Source organism: Cervus canadensis, chromosome 1, assembly GCF_019320065.1.
Source record: "Cervus canadensis isolate Bull #8, Minnesota chromosome 1, ASM1932006v1, whole genome shotgun sequence".
NCBI lineage: Eukaryota > Metazoa > Chordata > Mammalia > Artiodactyla > Cervidae > Cervus > Cervus canadensis.
Genome location: NC_057386.1, coordinates 117,757,895 through 117,772,852, shown reverse-complemented (window position 1 = coordinate 117,772,852; position 14,958 = coordinate 117,757,895). Strand labels below are relative to the sequence as shown.

Genomic DNA, 14,958 nt, shown 5'->3' with positions numbered 1-14,958 from the left:
TTATAAATCTGTTCATTTTTTAAAAATCATTCTTTCAGAAGAAGTTTATTTAAAGAGCTGTCCTAACCTTTGTTTCCTGCCTTTAACATAGTCTTGTAAACCTGAGGGCTGATTGTAAAGACAGCAACTAAAAATTTTAAAATAATCTATACAGCTTCTGTATTTGCTAAATTTTGTTGTCAAATATTGTGAAATCCTAAATAGGTTTTATTGATTGATTCTCAATTACCTACCTGACTTTTGGTTTTTAAAGGACACCTTTAAGTTAGCTAAGCATAATTACCCTGTACCTAAATCAGGATTCCCTTCTATTTCTTCAGTTTTTTAAAAAAGACTGATGCTAAAAAAAAAAAAAAGACTGATGCTTACTAGGTTTTATTATAGTCATCAGCATGTGCACTTAGTAAGGTTACCACTTCTATTCTACACTGGAGTGCTTCTCAGCAGAAGTCCTCCACATCTTTTTCAGAAGTCTCTAATGACAGGTTTACCTTTGGAGGCCTTCAGTTACCCAGTTTCACTCTTGTTCTCAAAGCCAGTACCAACTAATAGTGTGCTTTCACATGAATCTTGACCTTCTGGCATACAATGTCTAGAGATTTGATTACCAGCAAATCTTGTGGCCTGGAAATTTACTTAACTGAAGGCTTGAATTTGGATTTTGCTCTGAAGTTTGGTTTTGTTCCACCAAAAGTAATTAGCATCAGCTTCTTGAAAGCCTAAACCAGGTCTTAAGCTACTTTTGTTTGCTCCCCCACCACTGCTCACATAGGAGTGGGCAGTTAGAAGAGGGATTCAGCAAATGATGTACCATCAAAAACTGATGCTTGGGAACTTTCCCAAGGCTGAGAATACTTAACCTGTAGCAAAACAGCACCTGAGAAAGGTCTCAGTTGTGCTCTGTCTAGGAACTAGCAAGGGTGTCCAGTTACAGCACCATCTTATTTTAGGGTTGGCTCTGGTAAAGTCATTCGCTTGGTCAACATTTCCTGAGCACCTAAGGTGATCTGGGCCCTCAGAGCTGAAAAGGACATAAACCTATCACTCCATGATGGCAGGATGTAATAAGGGAAAAGATTCTTTCATCAATAATAACTAGACAGTGTGGCAAGTTCATGATAGAGATCAACATTCATTTGTAAGGCTTCTGTTTCATTAGAGTCACTGAGAAGGAAGTCACATCCTGGACAATCAAGGATATATCAGTTATCTTCCCTCTCACTTTTTTTCTTTTTTTTTAACTAAAGGAAAAGGCTCATGAGGTAGTGGAGAATGTAGACTCTGTCATACTTGGGCAGAATGCAGTCCAGTTCTAGGGCAAAACTCTGATCTCTAGTTCTTCATGGATGAGATGGAGGTCTGATGGGATAGATGGGATGATTAAGAATTAATGTAAAGTATATAGCATGGTGTCTTGCACAGAATGGGTAATGTTATGTAATACATGCTTTGTGTTCTCTTTATACACAATTGACTCCCCTCCAAAGCTCTGTTTGTTTGGACTGTCAGTCGACAATATGTTAACTTAAAAATGAAATGAGAAATAAATATAATAAGTGAAGTAGAAAAACAGAAAGAAAAAAGAATAATCAATACTTCCGACTGAACTCCACACTGAACAAGGTTGCCTGGGTTGCTTCCTTTCCCCCATGCACCTAGACACAGGGTGTTCAGACCACTCTGGATCAAATGTAGCTTCCTCTGAAGCAGATTGGAAGAAATAGGTAATAGGCTCCATAAAGTCCATAAAACCTATAGTGGTACCTTACCTGAAAACAAATATTTATTTACTTTTTCATTTAAACATTTTTATTTAATGAAAAAAGATGTCCCTGGTGGTTTAGATGGTAAAGTGTCTGTGTACAATGTAGGAGACCGGGGTTCGGTCCCTGGGTTGGGAAGATCCCCTGGAGAAGGAAATGACAGCCCACTCCAGTACCCTTGCCTGGAAAATCCCATGGATGGAAGAGCCTGGTAGGCTACAGTCCATGGGGTCGCAAAGAGTCAGACAGTATATTAATGAATATACTTCTAAAAGCAAGTTAGAGGAACAAATCATATAAATAATTTTCTTAACATAATATGTAATTGTGAATGAGGTGAAAAAACAAAGATAGCAGTGTGTATACACACAAACACACACACACGCATGTTTGCACACACATACAGGTAAGATCTTAGGTCAAGCAGAGTAGACGGAATATGACATTCCCTGGAAAACAGAGGAAGTCAAATTTGCCGTACTAAGAAGAGACATTGATAAGAATAATCCATGAGAAAAGTGTAATTTAAATGAGTTTCATGAAATGTGAAAATGGGAAAAAGTAGTAAAACATTTTTTCAATAACTTTACACATGTACATATAATCAATTACTAAAATAATTTCTTTCTATACAAGAAAATCCCTCCTGCCACATTTGGACATTTGTGTAGACCTTAGAGTCCCAATCAGAGCCTGTGAAACTGTCAGTGCCCACAGCACGTTGCTCAGCTGACCTCCTTCCTACCCAATGTATCGGGAGTTTGCTATGTTAGGGCTTCTTCCTAGCACTACTCATTTTCTGCCCCTGGTTCTTCCACTTTTCTGACTGCCTCCTCTATTTGAACAGCTTCTTCTTTGGGTTCTTCTAGGTCCTCTTGTGAGCACTGTGACATATCGTTTCTAGCTCCAAAACTGACAGCAATAACTAGAGCTAAAAACATTGCTAAGAGAAAAACGGGGACTATGTACAGTATCTTCTCAAGGCTCTGGCTTTCATCTTTATTTTCACTGTTTCTGCCAAAATTACCAACCTCTGCAGCATGACTTTTGCTTTCCTCTTCACTTGGATTATTGTTGATACTGTCCCTTGGTTTACCAGGAGAACCACTGTCTACACTACCCCCATTTCCGGGACTTTTGCAGTCAGGGGGAGCATAGCCATCCTCACAATGGCAATGCCTAAAATTGTTGCAAACTCCTCTCCCATTACATGTCTCTGCTGACGGGCAGTCATACTGGAGCACAGCATAATGACTACAGGAGTGATTCATGCAGACTTTGTGTGGGGCGCAGAGAGTGCCAGTATGCGCATCTCCATCATCAGGGATATCAGCGGTGTCGTAGGCATCCATGCTCCAGCACCAGTCATCTCTGTGAGCGACCTGGATCAGTGTATGATTGGGTTTGAGTTGTGGTATCTGTCTAACATTTGTACATACGAGTTTCCCACAAAATATGTTATCATCTGCACACTTCAGATATGTTAACCTCGGTGAGCTGGTGGTACCACAGTTTCCAAACCGGTCCCCTCTTGTGTTCATTGAAACGTAACAGTTTTCTGGGGCAGACCTTGCAGGGGACCCATATATATCCATGCATTGATTGTCAGGGTTCTTACACCGACCTCCAGCACAGTAGTGAATTCTATCACACATTGTACCATCAAGCTTATAGCTGTCTCTGGGACATTCTCCCGAGGAACCATTACAATACTCTGGGAGGTCACACTCTCCCAAAGCAGCACGGCACATGAATCCCTTGTGTCTCAGGCGACATTTATCACAGCAGAGTCCATCACTACACTCTGCCTGCTCTCTCAGCCTACATCTGGTGTCACAGCATGGGTGCGTTTCACACTTAGAACCACAGTCACACTGCTCATCTCCTTCTACAATGCCATCGCCACAGTTCGAATCCCTCCGTAAGCGGCCTTTGTGCCCAGGCTTGTTAAACAGGCAGGCCCCCTTGTGTTCCCAGAGGAACTGGTGGAAGGAGTCAGAGCTGCAGTTGCTGAAGCCACTTTCTTTAGTGATGTTTTCACGCATGAGGCAGAAGGGCCTATCTTTACAAATGCAGGCCGAATGGTCGTGCCGAATACCCAAGTTGTGTCCAAGCTCGTGGACCATGAGTGCTGCAAACAGGAGGACATCCTCGTGGTGGAAGGATTCCACGGCTGCTGCAAAATCACTTGAGCAGGCACCACCGAGAAATGCCTGCCCCATACCCTCTTGAGGATGCTGTCCCACGATCATGTGGGCAACATCATGCTTCACACGATGGAAGAGCTTCTCTTGTCTCCAGCTGTTGAAATTCCTGAGTGCAACTTGCAGGTCCACGGGGACCTCTGTGAGGTCCCCCTCAGTCCAAATCTCCATTCCAGCCAGCACCACCTCTGTGTTTATTCCCCTTGTGAAGCTGTTGGCCAGAGCTATGATGTCCATTACTCTCTGGACTGTCTGATTGACGTCACCGCCCCACATTTGGAACCGCTGGTTGTTGACCACGACAAACATCTCCACGTACTTGGTACGTGACCACAAGTCGGATGGCACCTGCAAGCTGTGAGGCCTGGCGCTCTGTGGTTGCTGGCTGGTGGACGCCACTTGGCTGTCCTTGGACGTGACGCTACAGGAGACTTGAGCTTCGTGGCCCATGGCGTACAACACGTGCTCAAACCGTTTGGAAGAGTGCACGGGCTCAACGCCATAGGATTTTTCCTCCTTAATCAGGAGGCCCCTGAGGCCTGAACAGGTGTTGACAGAAACAAAAGAACCTGGGACTCCTTCTATGTAGCCTTCGTAGTGACAGTCCTGCGAGATGAGAGGCATCTCTCGCCCCAGGATGCCATTGTGGTAGCTGAAAACCGGGAAGTTATCCACAAAGTAGTCTCTCTTCACCGTCAGGTGAATCAGCTGCCTCTGGCCCTGCATAAATAGCATATAGGAGAGCTTTTCCGCTTGGTCTTCCCTTGCTTCCACTGTCAGCCTCTTGGGAATGACTATTTCATAGGAAGAGTGATATAGTGAGCCCAGGTCACAGTACAGGCTTGGCAGAGAAATCAGTACCAAGAACAACAGGATCCCCAACCTGGCACGTGCAAGTCCTGGCACCAGGGCCCGCCTCAAGCCCTTCATCTGAGGAGCCCAAGTGTGAAGCACTCGGATAGCCTCAGACATAGCCACCTGCCTTTTCGGTAGAGAAGGCAGTATAGAGGCAGAGTCTCTCACAGACGCTGCCACTGACGTGGCCCTGGTGAGTCCGTTGATGATGCAGGGCTTGTGTCCAGCAGCAGCAGCTGCTCTGACACACAGACAGTCTGTCACAGGCACTCACTTCGGATCTGTGCTGGCTGCACAAAGGGTGGCTCTTGCCTGCCTCTCAGAGGTCAGCCTCTGGCTGTGTCCTTCCGAGTCTTTCGGGTCTCTCTGTTATGCTTCAGATAGTGTCTTTTCTCTGTGACTCCCCTCCACACCCTCAACTCTAGTAGTTAAGGTCTTCCTGACATTAGGAAGCGCTGTAATCATGAAGTGGGACTGCAAACTCTAAAGTGCAAGGCTGTACCTTGAGAAAGGAAACAAAACCTCCCTGCCTTCCTCAACTGTACCACAAGGAACACCCCTCCCCCACTCCTCCGATCGTCCGTTGCTCAGCTGACTCCTAATGTTCTAGACCAGGAGGCTTGGAGGTCTTCAGTGGGCACACTCCATTGCCCATTTCCTCTCTTCTAAAACTCTTGTTCTGTATCACATGGACATTGTAACTAGATGTAACATGGCATTATAGATGCAATGCACAACAGACCAATCTGTCAGATAAAGCCAGTGTGGTACCTGCCTTGTGCCCCCAGATAGATAAACCCCGGTGTGCTGGTCACCCGTGGGACAAATGACATGCCCTACTTTTTAAAAACATCATCAGAATCCAGTTTCTCAAGTTCTGTTTATGACACGGTGTGTATTTATAACACTAAAAGTGTGTATGGGAGATGCCAACAGAGCAGTCTCCCCTGTGTGCAGTTATCATGGGAACCTTGGTTGGTAAGTATCTCCAGACCTATTACCTGGGCTGGTCCTGGCATAGCAGCATCTTAAGACCACGCCTGTTGAAGACTAGGAATCCTGAAGTCTCCCCTGTGTTTGTATATGACTTCCGTGTGTTCGGTGGCCACTTCTGTTTGTTCCTCCTTATACCCTCTCCCAGGTCTAGAAGAGTGCTTGTTCGAGAGTAGACGAACAAGAATCATTGAATGAATAAATAGCTCCCAGGTGTGGTTGCTGCAGTGTCTCATTTGCTGTATCTTCTGTGTTTCTACTTGGCTTCGTGCCTGCCCTGAATATCTGTAAATGTCTTCAGAAAAACCCACGAAAACCATGCCGCCACAGACATGATCTCAAAATGTACTTCTTTCTACATTTTGCTGTTCAGTTCACTCTCCTAATTTCTTCTGGCCTCATATTTCACTGAGAAAAATATTAATAGAAGCAATCAAAAGACTACCTCCACATATAGACACTAGCTGAGTCCACTAGCTGTATCTGAATGTTCCTCCCACTGTCGTGAATAAATTGTCCTTGCTCCAGTCTAAGACCAATCCTTTTACTTGTGTGTGGAATGTCTTTCCCTTTTAATTTCTCATGGACTATACTCTTGCATTTCTCCCTTCTCTCTTTTACATCTTCAGCATGTGTTTGTCTGCTGGATCCAGTCTTATTATTTGCTGTAATTTCTCACCTTTATAAAACCATCCCTCTCAGCCCACATCACCTTCCAGTCACCATCTAGTTTATTATCCTTTTCTCTGTTTTACAATGAAATTCTTTGAAAGATTATAGAGACATTCTGTTCCAATTTGTATCACTCCTTTATTTTCTCAAATTTTTAAATTTTGACTCCTAACACAGTCACAAAATATGCATAAAGCATAAATGTGCTTTTCAGTGAATTAGTATTAAATAAAATGAAACATACAATACCTTATGATCTCACATATGTGAGGTTCCACAAATAGCCAAGTTCATGGAGACAGAGCATAGAATACAGGTTACCCTGGGTAGGGTAATAGAGGAATGGTGAATTTTTGTCTAATGGGTACAGACTTTCAGTTTAGGATGATGAAAAGTTCTGAAAGTGGATATTGATGATGGTTGCACAACAATATGAATGAACTTAATGCCAGTGAACTGTGCACTTAAAAATGGTTAAGATGGTTAATTTAATATTGTGTGTATTTTACTGAAAAAGAGAGGAATAAGAAGGTAGGGAGGGAGGGTGAGAGAAACAGCTGTGTTAAGTACAACCCTGATGAGGTAATCAATACTTTTAGCTTCATAGAAGTCACCTACGTGCCATTGCCAATCTCACGCCCTCCTGCTTCAGAGAGATCATGATCTTGTCTTTTATGATAACTACTTCCTCACCTTCTTTATTATTTTTGCTTCCTAAATGTGTACATCCCCAAATTATATCATTTTACTTTAGTTGTCTTTTGAGAACAGCTTTATTGAGATATAAAGTCACATACCAGAATGCTCATTGTTTAAAGTGTTCAATTCAGTGGTTTGTAGTATGATTGAAAAGTTATGCAGTCAGGAGATCCAACCAGTCCATCCTTAAGGAGATCAGTTCTGAGTGTTCATTGGAAGGACTGATGTTGAAGCTGAAAGTCCAGTACTTTGGCCACCTGATGCAAAGAATGGACTCATTTGAAAAGACCCTGATGCAGGGAAAGATTGAAGGCAGGAGGAGAAGGAGATGACAGAGGATGAGATGGTTGGATGGCATCACCGACTCAATGGACACGAGTTTGGGTAAACTCTGGGAGTTGGTGATGGACAGGGAGGCCTGGTGTGCTGCAGTCCATGGGGTCGCAAAGAGTCGGACACAACTGAGCGACTGAACTGAACTGAATGCCTGAGTAATATTACATTGAGTCTGTATACAACATCTTCTTTATCCCTTCATCTGTTGATGGACATTTAGGTTGCTTCCATGTCTTGACTATTGTAAACAGTGCTACTATGAACATTGGGGTGCATGTCTCTTTTTAAATTAGAATTTTCATTTTTCCTGGATATATGCCCAGGAGTGATTTTGCTGGATCTTATGGCCAGCCTGTTGTTAGGGGTTTTGTTGTTGTTGTTGTTGTTGTTGGAGAAGCCTCCATGCTGTTCTTTGTGGTGTGTATACCAGTTTACATCCACCAACAGTGTAGGAGAGTTCCTTTTCTCCATAACCTCTTCTAGCATTTGCATTTGTCTGCATATGGTTTTGATTCTTCTCTCTTAGGTCAGGATTTGTATGCTTGTTGTCTTTCTTTTTTGTTAAGGAGAACTTTGTCCAGGTTGCAGTGAAAACATTGCTGAATGAGATCTTGTGTTCTGGGCTGTTGTTTTCATTCATGGTAATATTATAAGTGTAGGACTGAAAAAAAAAAAAATAAAAGTTATGCAGTCATCACCACAAGCAATTTTGGAACATTTTCCTCATGCCAAAATAAAACTCCCATGTCCATTAGCAGTCGCTCTCCATTCTCTGCTCCCTGCAGCCCCTGGTCACCACTACTCCTTTCTATCTCTATGATTTTGTCTATTCTTGACAGTCCATAGCAATGGATTTCTATATTATAGTAGTAGTCCTCTGTGATTGGCTTATTTTACCTCACATAAAGTTTTCAAAGCCGTACCATAGCAGATACCAATACTTTATTTCTTTTGGCAAAATAACATTCTTTTTATATAGATATATCATAGTTTTTGATTCATCAATTGATGAACATCCTGGTTATTTCTACTGTTTGACTATTATGAATAGTAGTGCTATAGACATTTCAGTACAAGGTTTTGCATGAAGTGTGTTTTCATATCCTTTGAATGAATACTTTGGAGTGGAATTGTTTGGTCACATGATAACTATGTTTAGCCTTTGAGGAACTGCTGAACTGTTTTCCAAAGCTGCTGGACAATTTTACACTCCTGCAAGAAATAAATGGGGATTCCAATTTTTCCACATCATCATTGGCATTTGGTATTGTCTTTTTGATTGTAGCAATCCTAGTGGATATTAAGAGGTGTCTCATTGCAGTTTTGATTTGCACTTCCCTAATAATTAGTGATGTTGCACAGCTTTTCATATGCTTGCTTGCATCTCAGTCACTTCAGTCATGTTCAACTCCTTGTGACCCTGTGGATTGTAACCCCCCAGGCTCCTTGAGCATTGGGATTCTCCAGGCAAGAATACCTAAGTGGGTTGCCATGCCCTCCTCCAGGAGATCTTCCCAACCCAGGGAGTGAACACCATGTCTTCTCGTCTCTTGCATTGCAGGTGGATTCTTTACCCACTGAGCCACTGAGAAGCCCAGGTGATATTTTTATTGCTCACTTATTTCTTCTTCAGAGACATGTCTATTCACATCCCCCTTCATGGATCACAGCCTTATCGTAGTAGAAGGGCTTGTGTAACACAATAAAGCTGTGAGCCATGCTGTGGACCACCCAAGACAGATGGGTCATAGTCAAGAGTTCTGAAAAATTGTGGTCCATTGGAGGGGGAAATGGCAACCCACTCCAGTATTCTTGCTAGGAGAACTCCATTAACAGTATGAAAAAGGCAAAAAGAGATAACACCAGAATGTGAGCCCTCCAGGTTGGAAGTGTCCAGTATGCTACTGAGGAAGAGCAGAGGGCAATTACTAATAGCTCCAGAAAGAATGAAGAGGCTGGACCAAAGCAGAAATGACACTTAGTTGTGGATGCGTCTGGTGGTGAAAGTAAAGTCCAATGCTGTAAAGTACAATACTGCATAGGAACCTGGAATTTTAGGTCGATGAATCAAGGTAAATTGAATGTGGTCACACAGAAGATGGCAATATTGAACATCCACATCTTAGGACTCAGTGAACTGAAATGTATGGAAATGGGTGAATTTAATGCATATGACCATTATATCTACTATGGTGGGCAAGAATCCCTTAAAAGAAATGAAGTAGCTCATAGTCAACAAAAGAGTCCGAAATGCAGTACTTGGGTGCAGTCTCAAAAACGACAGAATGATCTTGGTTTGTTTCCAAGGCAAACCATTCAGTATCAGAGTAATCCAAGTCTGTGCCCTAACTGTTGTTGCCAAAGAAGCTGAAGTTGCCTGGTTTTATGAAGACCTACAAAACCTTCTAGAGCTAACACCAGAAAAAGATATCCTTTTCATCACTGGGGATTGGAATGCAAAAGTAGGAAGTCAAGAGATACCCAGAATAACAGGCAAGTTTTGCCTTGGAATGCAACATGAAGCAGGGCAAAGGCTGACAGAGTTTTGTCAAGAGAACATGTTGGTCATAGCAAACACTCATTTCCAATAACCTGAGATGACTTTACACATGGACATCACCAGATGGTCAATACTGAAATAAGATTGATTGTGTTCTTTGCAGCCAAAGATGGAGAAGCTCTATACAGCCAGCAAAAACAAGACCTGGAGCTGACATGTGGCCCAGACCCTTATTACAAAATTCAGGCTTAAACTGAAGAAAATAAGGAAAACCACAAGTCCATTCAGGTATAACCTAAATCAAATCTGGTTGAAGTGATGAACAGATACAAGGGATTAAATATGGTGGACAGAGTGCCTGGATAACTATGGACAGAGGTTTGTAACATTGTACAGGAGGTAGTGATTAAAATCATCCCCAAGAGAAAGAAATGCAAGAAGGCAAAGTCGTCATCTGAGGAGGCTTTACAAATAGCTGAGGAAAGAAGAAAAACGAAAGACATGGGAGAAAGGGAAAGATATACCCAACTAAATGCAGAATTCCAGAGAACAGCAAGGAGAGATAGGAAAGCCTTCTTCAATGAACAATGCAAAGAAATAGAGGAAAACAATAGAACAGGAAAGAGTAGAGATCTCTTCAAGAAAATTGATGATATCAAGGGAACATCTCATGCAAAGATGGGCATGATAAAGGACAGAAACAATAAAGACCTAACAGAAGCAGAAGAGGTTAAGAAGAGGTGGCAAGAATATGCAGAAGAACTATATTAAAAAGGTCTTAATGACCTGGATAACCACAATGGTGTGATCACTCACCTAGAGCCAGACACGTGGAGTGAGAAGTCAAGTGGGCCTTAGGAGGCATTGCTATGAACAAAGTTAGTGGATATGGTTGAATTCCAACTGAGCTATTTAAAATCTTAAAAGATGATGCAGTTAAAGTGCTACGCTCAGTTTGGAAAACTCAGCCATAGACACAAGACTGGAAAAGGTCAGTTTTCATTACAGTCCTAAAAGAAGGGCAATGCCAAAGAATGTTCAAACTATTGTACAGTTGCACTCATTTCACTTGCAAGCAAAGTTTACTCAAAGTCCTTTGAAGTAGGATTCATTCAGCAGTACATGAACTGAGAACTTCCAGTAAAAGCTTCCTGGGAAAAATATCAGCAACCTCATATATGCAGATGATACCACTCTAATCTGAGAAAGTGAAGGGCAACTAAACAGCCTCTTGATGAGGATGAAAGAGGAGAGTGAAAAAGCTGGCTTGAAACTCAACATCAAATAAATTAAGATCACAGCATCCAGTGCCATCACTTCATGGCAAATAGAAGGGGAAAAAGTAAGAGCATGACAGATTTTGTTTTCTTGGGCTCCAAACTCACTGTGGATGGTGACCACAGCCATGAAATTAAAAGACACTTGCTTCTTGGAAGAAAAGCTATGACCAACTTAGACAGCGTCCTAAATAGCAGAGACATCACTTTGTCGACAAAGGTGCATCTAGTCAAAGCTATGGTTTTTCCAGTAGTCATGTATGGATGTGAATGTTGGATCATAAAGAAAGCTGAGCGCCAAAGAATTGATGTTTTCCAATTGTAGTGCTAGAGAACACTCTTTGAGAGTCTTTTGAACTGCAAAGAGATCAAACAAGTCAATTCAGAGGAAATCAGTCCTAAATATCCACTGGAAGGGCTGATGCTGAAGCTGAAGCTCCAATACTTTGGCCACCTGATGCGAAGAACTGACACCCTGGAAAAGACCCTGATGCTGGGAAAGACCGAAGGCAGGAGGAGAAGGGGACGACAGAGGATGAGATGGTTGGATGGCATCGTTAGCTCAATGGACATGAGTTTGAGCAAGCTCCGGGAGTTGGCTGATTGACAAGGAAGCCTGGCATGCTGCAGTCCATGGGGTCGCAACTTAGCGACTGAGTAACAACAACAACTGCTCACATAATTTGACCTTTTAAAACAGGGGGTCTTGTTGAGTTGTAAGAGTTCTTAATATTTCATGGGTGCTAACTAATCTCCGTCAGTATATAATTTACAAATATTTTCTCCAATTCTGTGGGCTTTTGAACTTTCTCATTGGTTATCTCTTAGAGTGGAAAATTGTCTCATTTTTTTCTTTGGATTTTTTTCATTCTGTTAAAACATTCAGAATATAAAATTTGCCGTTTTAACCAATTTTGAGTGTACACTTTAGTGGGACTAAGTACTGTCACCTGTTCTGCTACATTCAGTTCAGTTCAGTTGTTCAGTTGTGTCCGACTCTTTGAGACCCCATGAACCAGAGCACGCCAGGCCTCCCTGTCCATCACCAACTCCAGGAGTCAACCCAAACCCATGTCCATTGAGTCGGTGATGCCATGCAACCATCTCATCCTCTGTCGTCCCCTTCTCCTCCTGCCCTCAATCTTTCCCAGCAACAGGGTCTTTTCCAATGAGTCAGCTCTTCACATCAGGAGGCCAAAGTATTGGAATTTCAGCTTCAACATCAGTCCTACCAATGAACACCCAGGACTGATCTCCTTTAGGATGAACTGGTTGGATCTCCTTGCAGTTCAAGGGACTCTTAAGAGTCTTCTCCAACACCACAGTTCAAAAGCATCAATTCTTACCACTGTCCATCTCCAGGACTCTTTTCATTATGTAAAAAGGAAACTGTACTCATTAAAGTATAGATCCTCATTATCTTCTTTCCCTTAGCCCCTAGGAACCTCTGTCCTACTTTCTGTCTATATGATTTTACTACACAAATACATCATTTAAGTGGAATCTTACAGTATTTGTCTTCTTGTGACAAGTTTATTTCACTTAGCATAATGTCCTCAAGATCCATCCATGTTGTGGCAGTTTGCAGAATTTCCTCTCTTTTTTATGGGTGAATAATATTCCATTGTATGTATAGCCCACCTTTTGCTTCTCCAGTCACCCCTCCGTGGGCACTCAGGTTGCTTCCACCTTTTAGCTGTTGTGAATAATGCTGCTTTGAACATTACATGTATGGACATATAAATCTCTCTTTGGAATCCTGCTTTCCATTCTTCTGGGCTTATACCTAGAAGTGAACTTGCTGGATCACATGGTCATTCTATTTTTAATATCTTTCAGGAGCTACCGTACCATTCCACAGCAGTTACAGCATTTTACCTTCCCACCAATAGGGCCCAAGTGTTCCAGTTTTCTCCACCTCCTCTCCAACACTTGTTCTTTTCTGCTTTCTTTTGTTTTTGTAGTGGTCATGCTAATGGATATGAGGTGGTATCTCACTGTAGTTTAGATTGACATTTCCCTAAGGATGAGTGACATTGAGCATCTTTTCATATGCAAAAGGTCATTTGTGTATCTTCTTTGGAGAAATTTCCATTTGACTCCTTTGCCCATGTTTTGAATCAGGCTGTTTGGTTTTTTGTTGTTGAGTTTTAGGAGTTTTTGCTATATATTTTAGATAGTAGTTCCTTATCAGATAATATGATTCGCAACTATCTTCTCTCATTCTGTGGGTGGCCTTTTCACTCTGTGAATATATAGTAATTTTGGATGCACAAAATTTAAATATTTTCCTAAAGTCCATTTTGTCTGTTTTTCTTCAGTTGCCTGTGCTTTTGGTGTCATAGCTGAGAGAAACCTTTGCCAAATCCAATGCTGTGAAACTTTTGCCTTATGCTTTCTCCTATGAGGTTTAGAGGAATACAAGTTTCCTGAATGGGGATTCTCCAGGGACCTGCCAGACACGCAACTTAGTAGTGATGCTATGGGTGGGCTTTTGAGGGAGCTCCAAACTGTTGTGTCCATTCTACCAGGCTGCCTGTTTTCACAGCCGTTGCAGTTGAGATGATGCAGTTGAGTTGAACTTGAGATGACTCGTGGGGACCTGAGGAGAAGGCCCTGGGAGTAGGGTAGTTAAAAGTTCACACACCTTGCTGCTCTCACCAAGATTCAGCTATTTTGTTGTTCTATGACTGACAGTTTCCACACTTGCAAAAAAGTTGATTTTGACTGTTTTTGCCAGTGTTCCCACTGCTTTTATGGAGGAGGAGGCTTCTGTAGACCCTTATTTTGACCTTTGGGAAGTGCTTCCCATTTTCCCTCTTCACTTCATAATGTTAGGTAGTTAGAATAGGGAAAAGGAGTCCAAAATGGCGGTGGCTAAAAGACAAGGAAGGGAAACACCCTCGAAAATAGAGCAGAGGAAGGTCAAAGGAAGGGGTGAGGACTTCGGGTAGAACAGCGCTCCTGCCTAAGCCCAATTTGCATAGGACAGGCCCAGGGGGAGGAAAAAAACATATAAAAAGAGGAGCCAAAGCCCTCTTCTATCTCTCTCTCTCTCTTTCTCTCTCTCTCTCTCTCTCTCTCGCCCCCCCCACACACCGCCCCCCCGCCCCCGCACGATGGGGTGCTCTTTTCGCATCTTTGGATCGACGTGCCCTCACGCCTCGAAGATGGATTTTCCTGCTATTATCTAAATAAATAGAGCTGTAACACTGAGCTGTAACACTGATTTATTTAAGAGCTATAACACGGTCTGTCCTCCGAGAGCTGCGACCCACCGAGGGAGCTTTAATGACCGTCACTCCAAATTTTTGTTGTGACGAGACAAAGAACCGAGGAGCTTACATTCGCCTGACACATATGAAGCCAGATGAATGCAGTGTTAATGTAAAGCCTCTTTAGTTCCACAATAGTGTTTAAGTTTACTTAGTGCTTTTGTGTGCCACTGTGGTTCATTCCTGCTCCTGTCTTTCTCTGTGTGGATCTGTCACAATTTAACGTCCATTGTATTATCTGTGAATACAACGTGGAATTCTTTTGTAATACTGTGAAATGTGCTTCTGTGTCCATTATTATCTAGTAAGAGGATGCAGATGTCAGGGTATTCAGTATATGCTCTTTCAAAGTGGCGTGCCAGTTTACATTTGTAAAGCAGTTGA

General features: G+C 42.4%; 1 protein-coding gene across 1 annotated transcript; it reads right to left on the bottom strand.

Annotated features, from left to right (window-relative positions):
* Positions 1-2,551: 2,551 nt before the first annotated feature.
* LOC122440779 (disintegrin and metalloproteinase domain-containing protein 1a-like) lies at positions 2,552-5,655 on the bottom strand. Its single transcript, XM_043467485.1, has 2 exons — positions 5,594-5,655; positions 2,552-5,063 (listed from the first exon to the last, which is right to left on the bottom strand). Exons 1-2 carry the CDS (start codon positions 5,653-5,655, stop codon positions 2,552-2,554), a joined length of 2,574 nt encoding a protein of 857 aa, XP_043323420.1.
* Between the last annotated feature and the right edge of the window lie 9,303 nt (positions 5,656-14,958).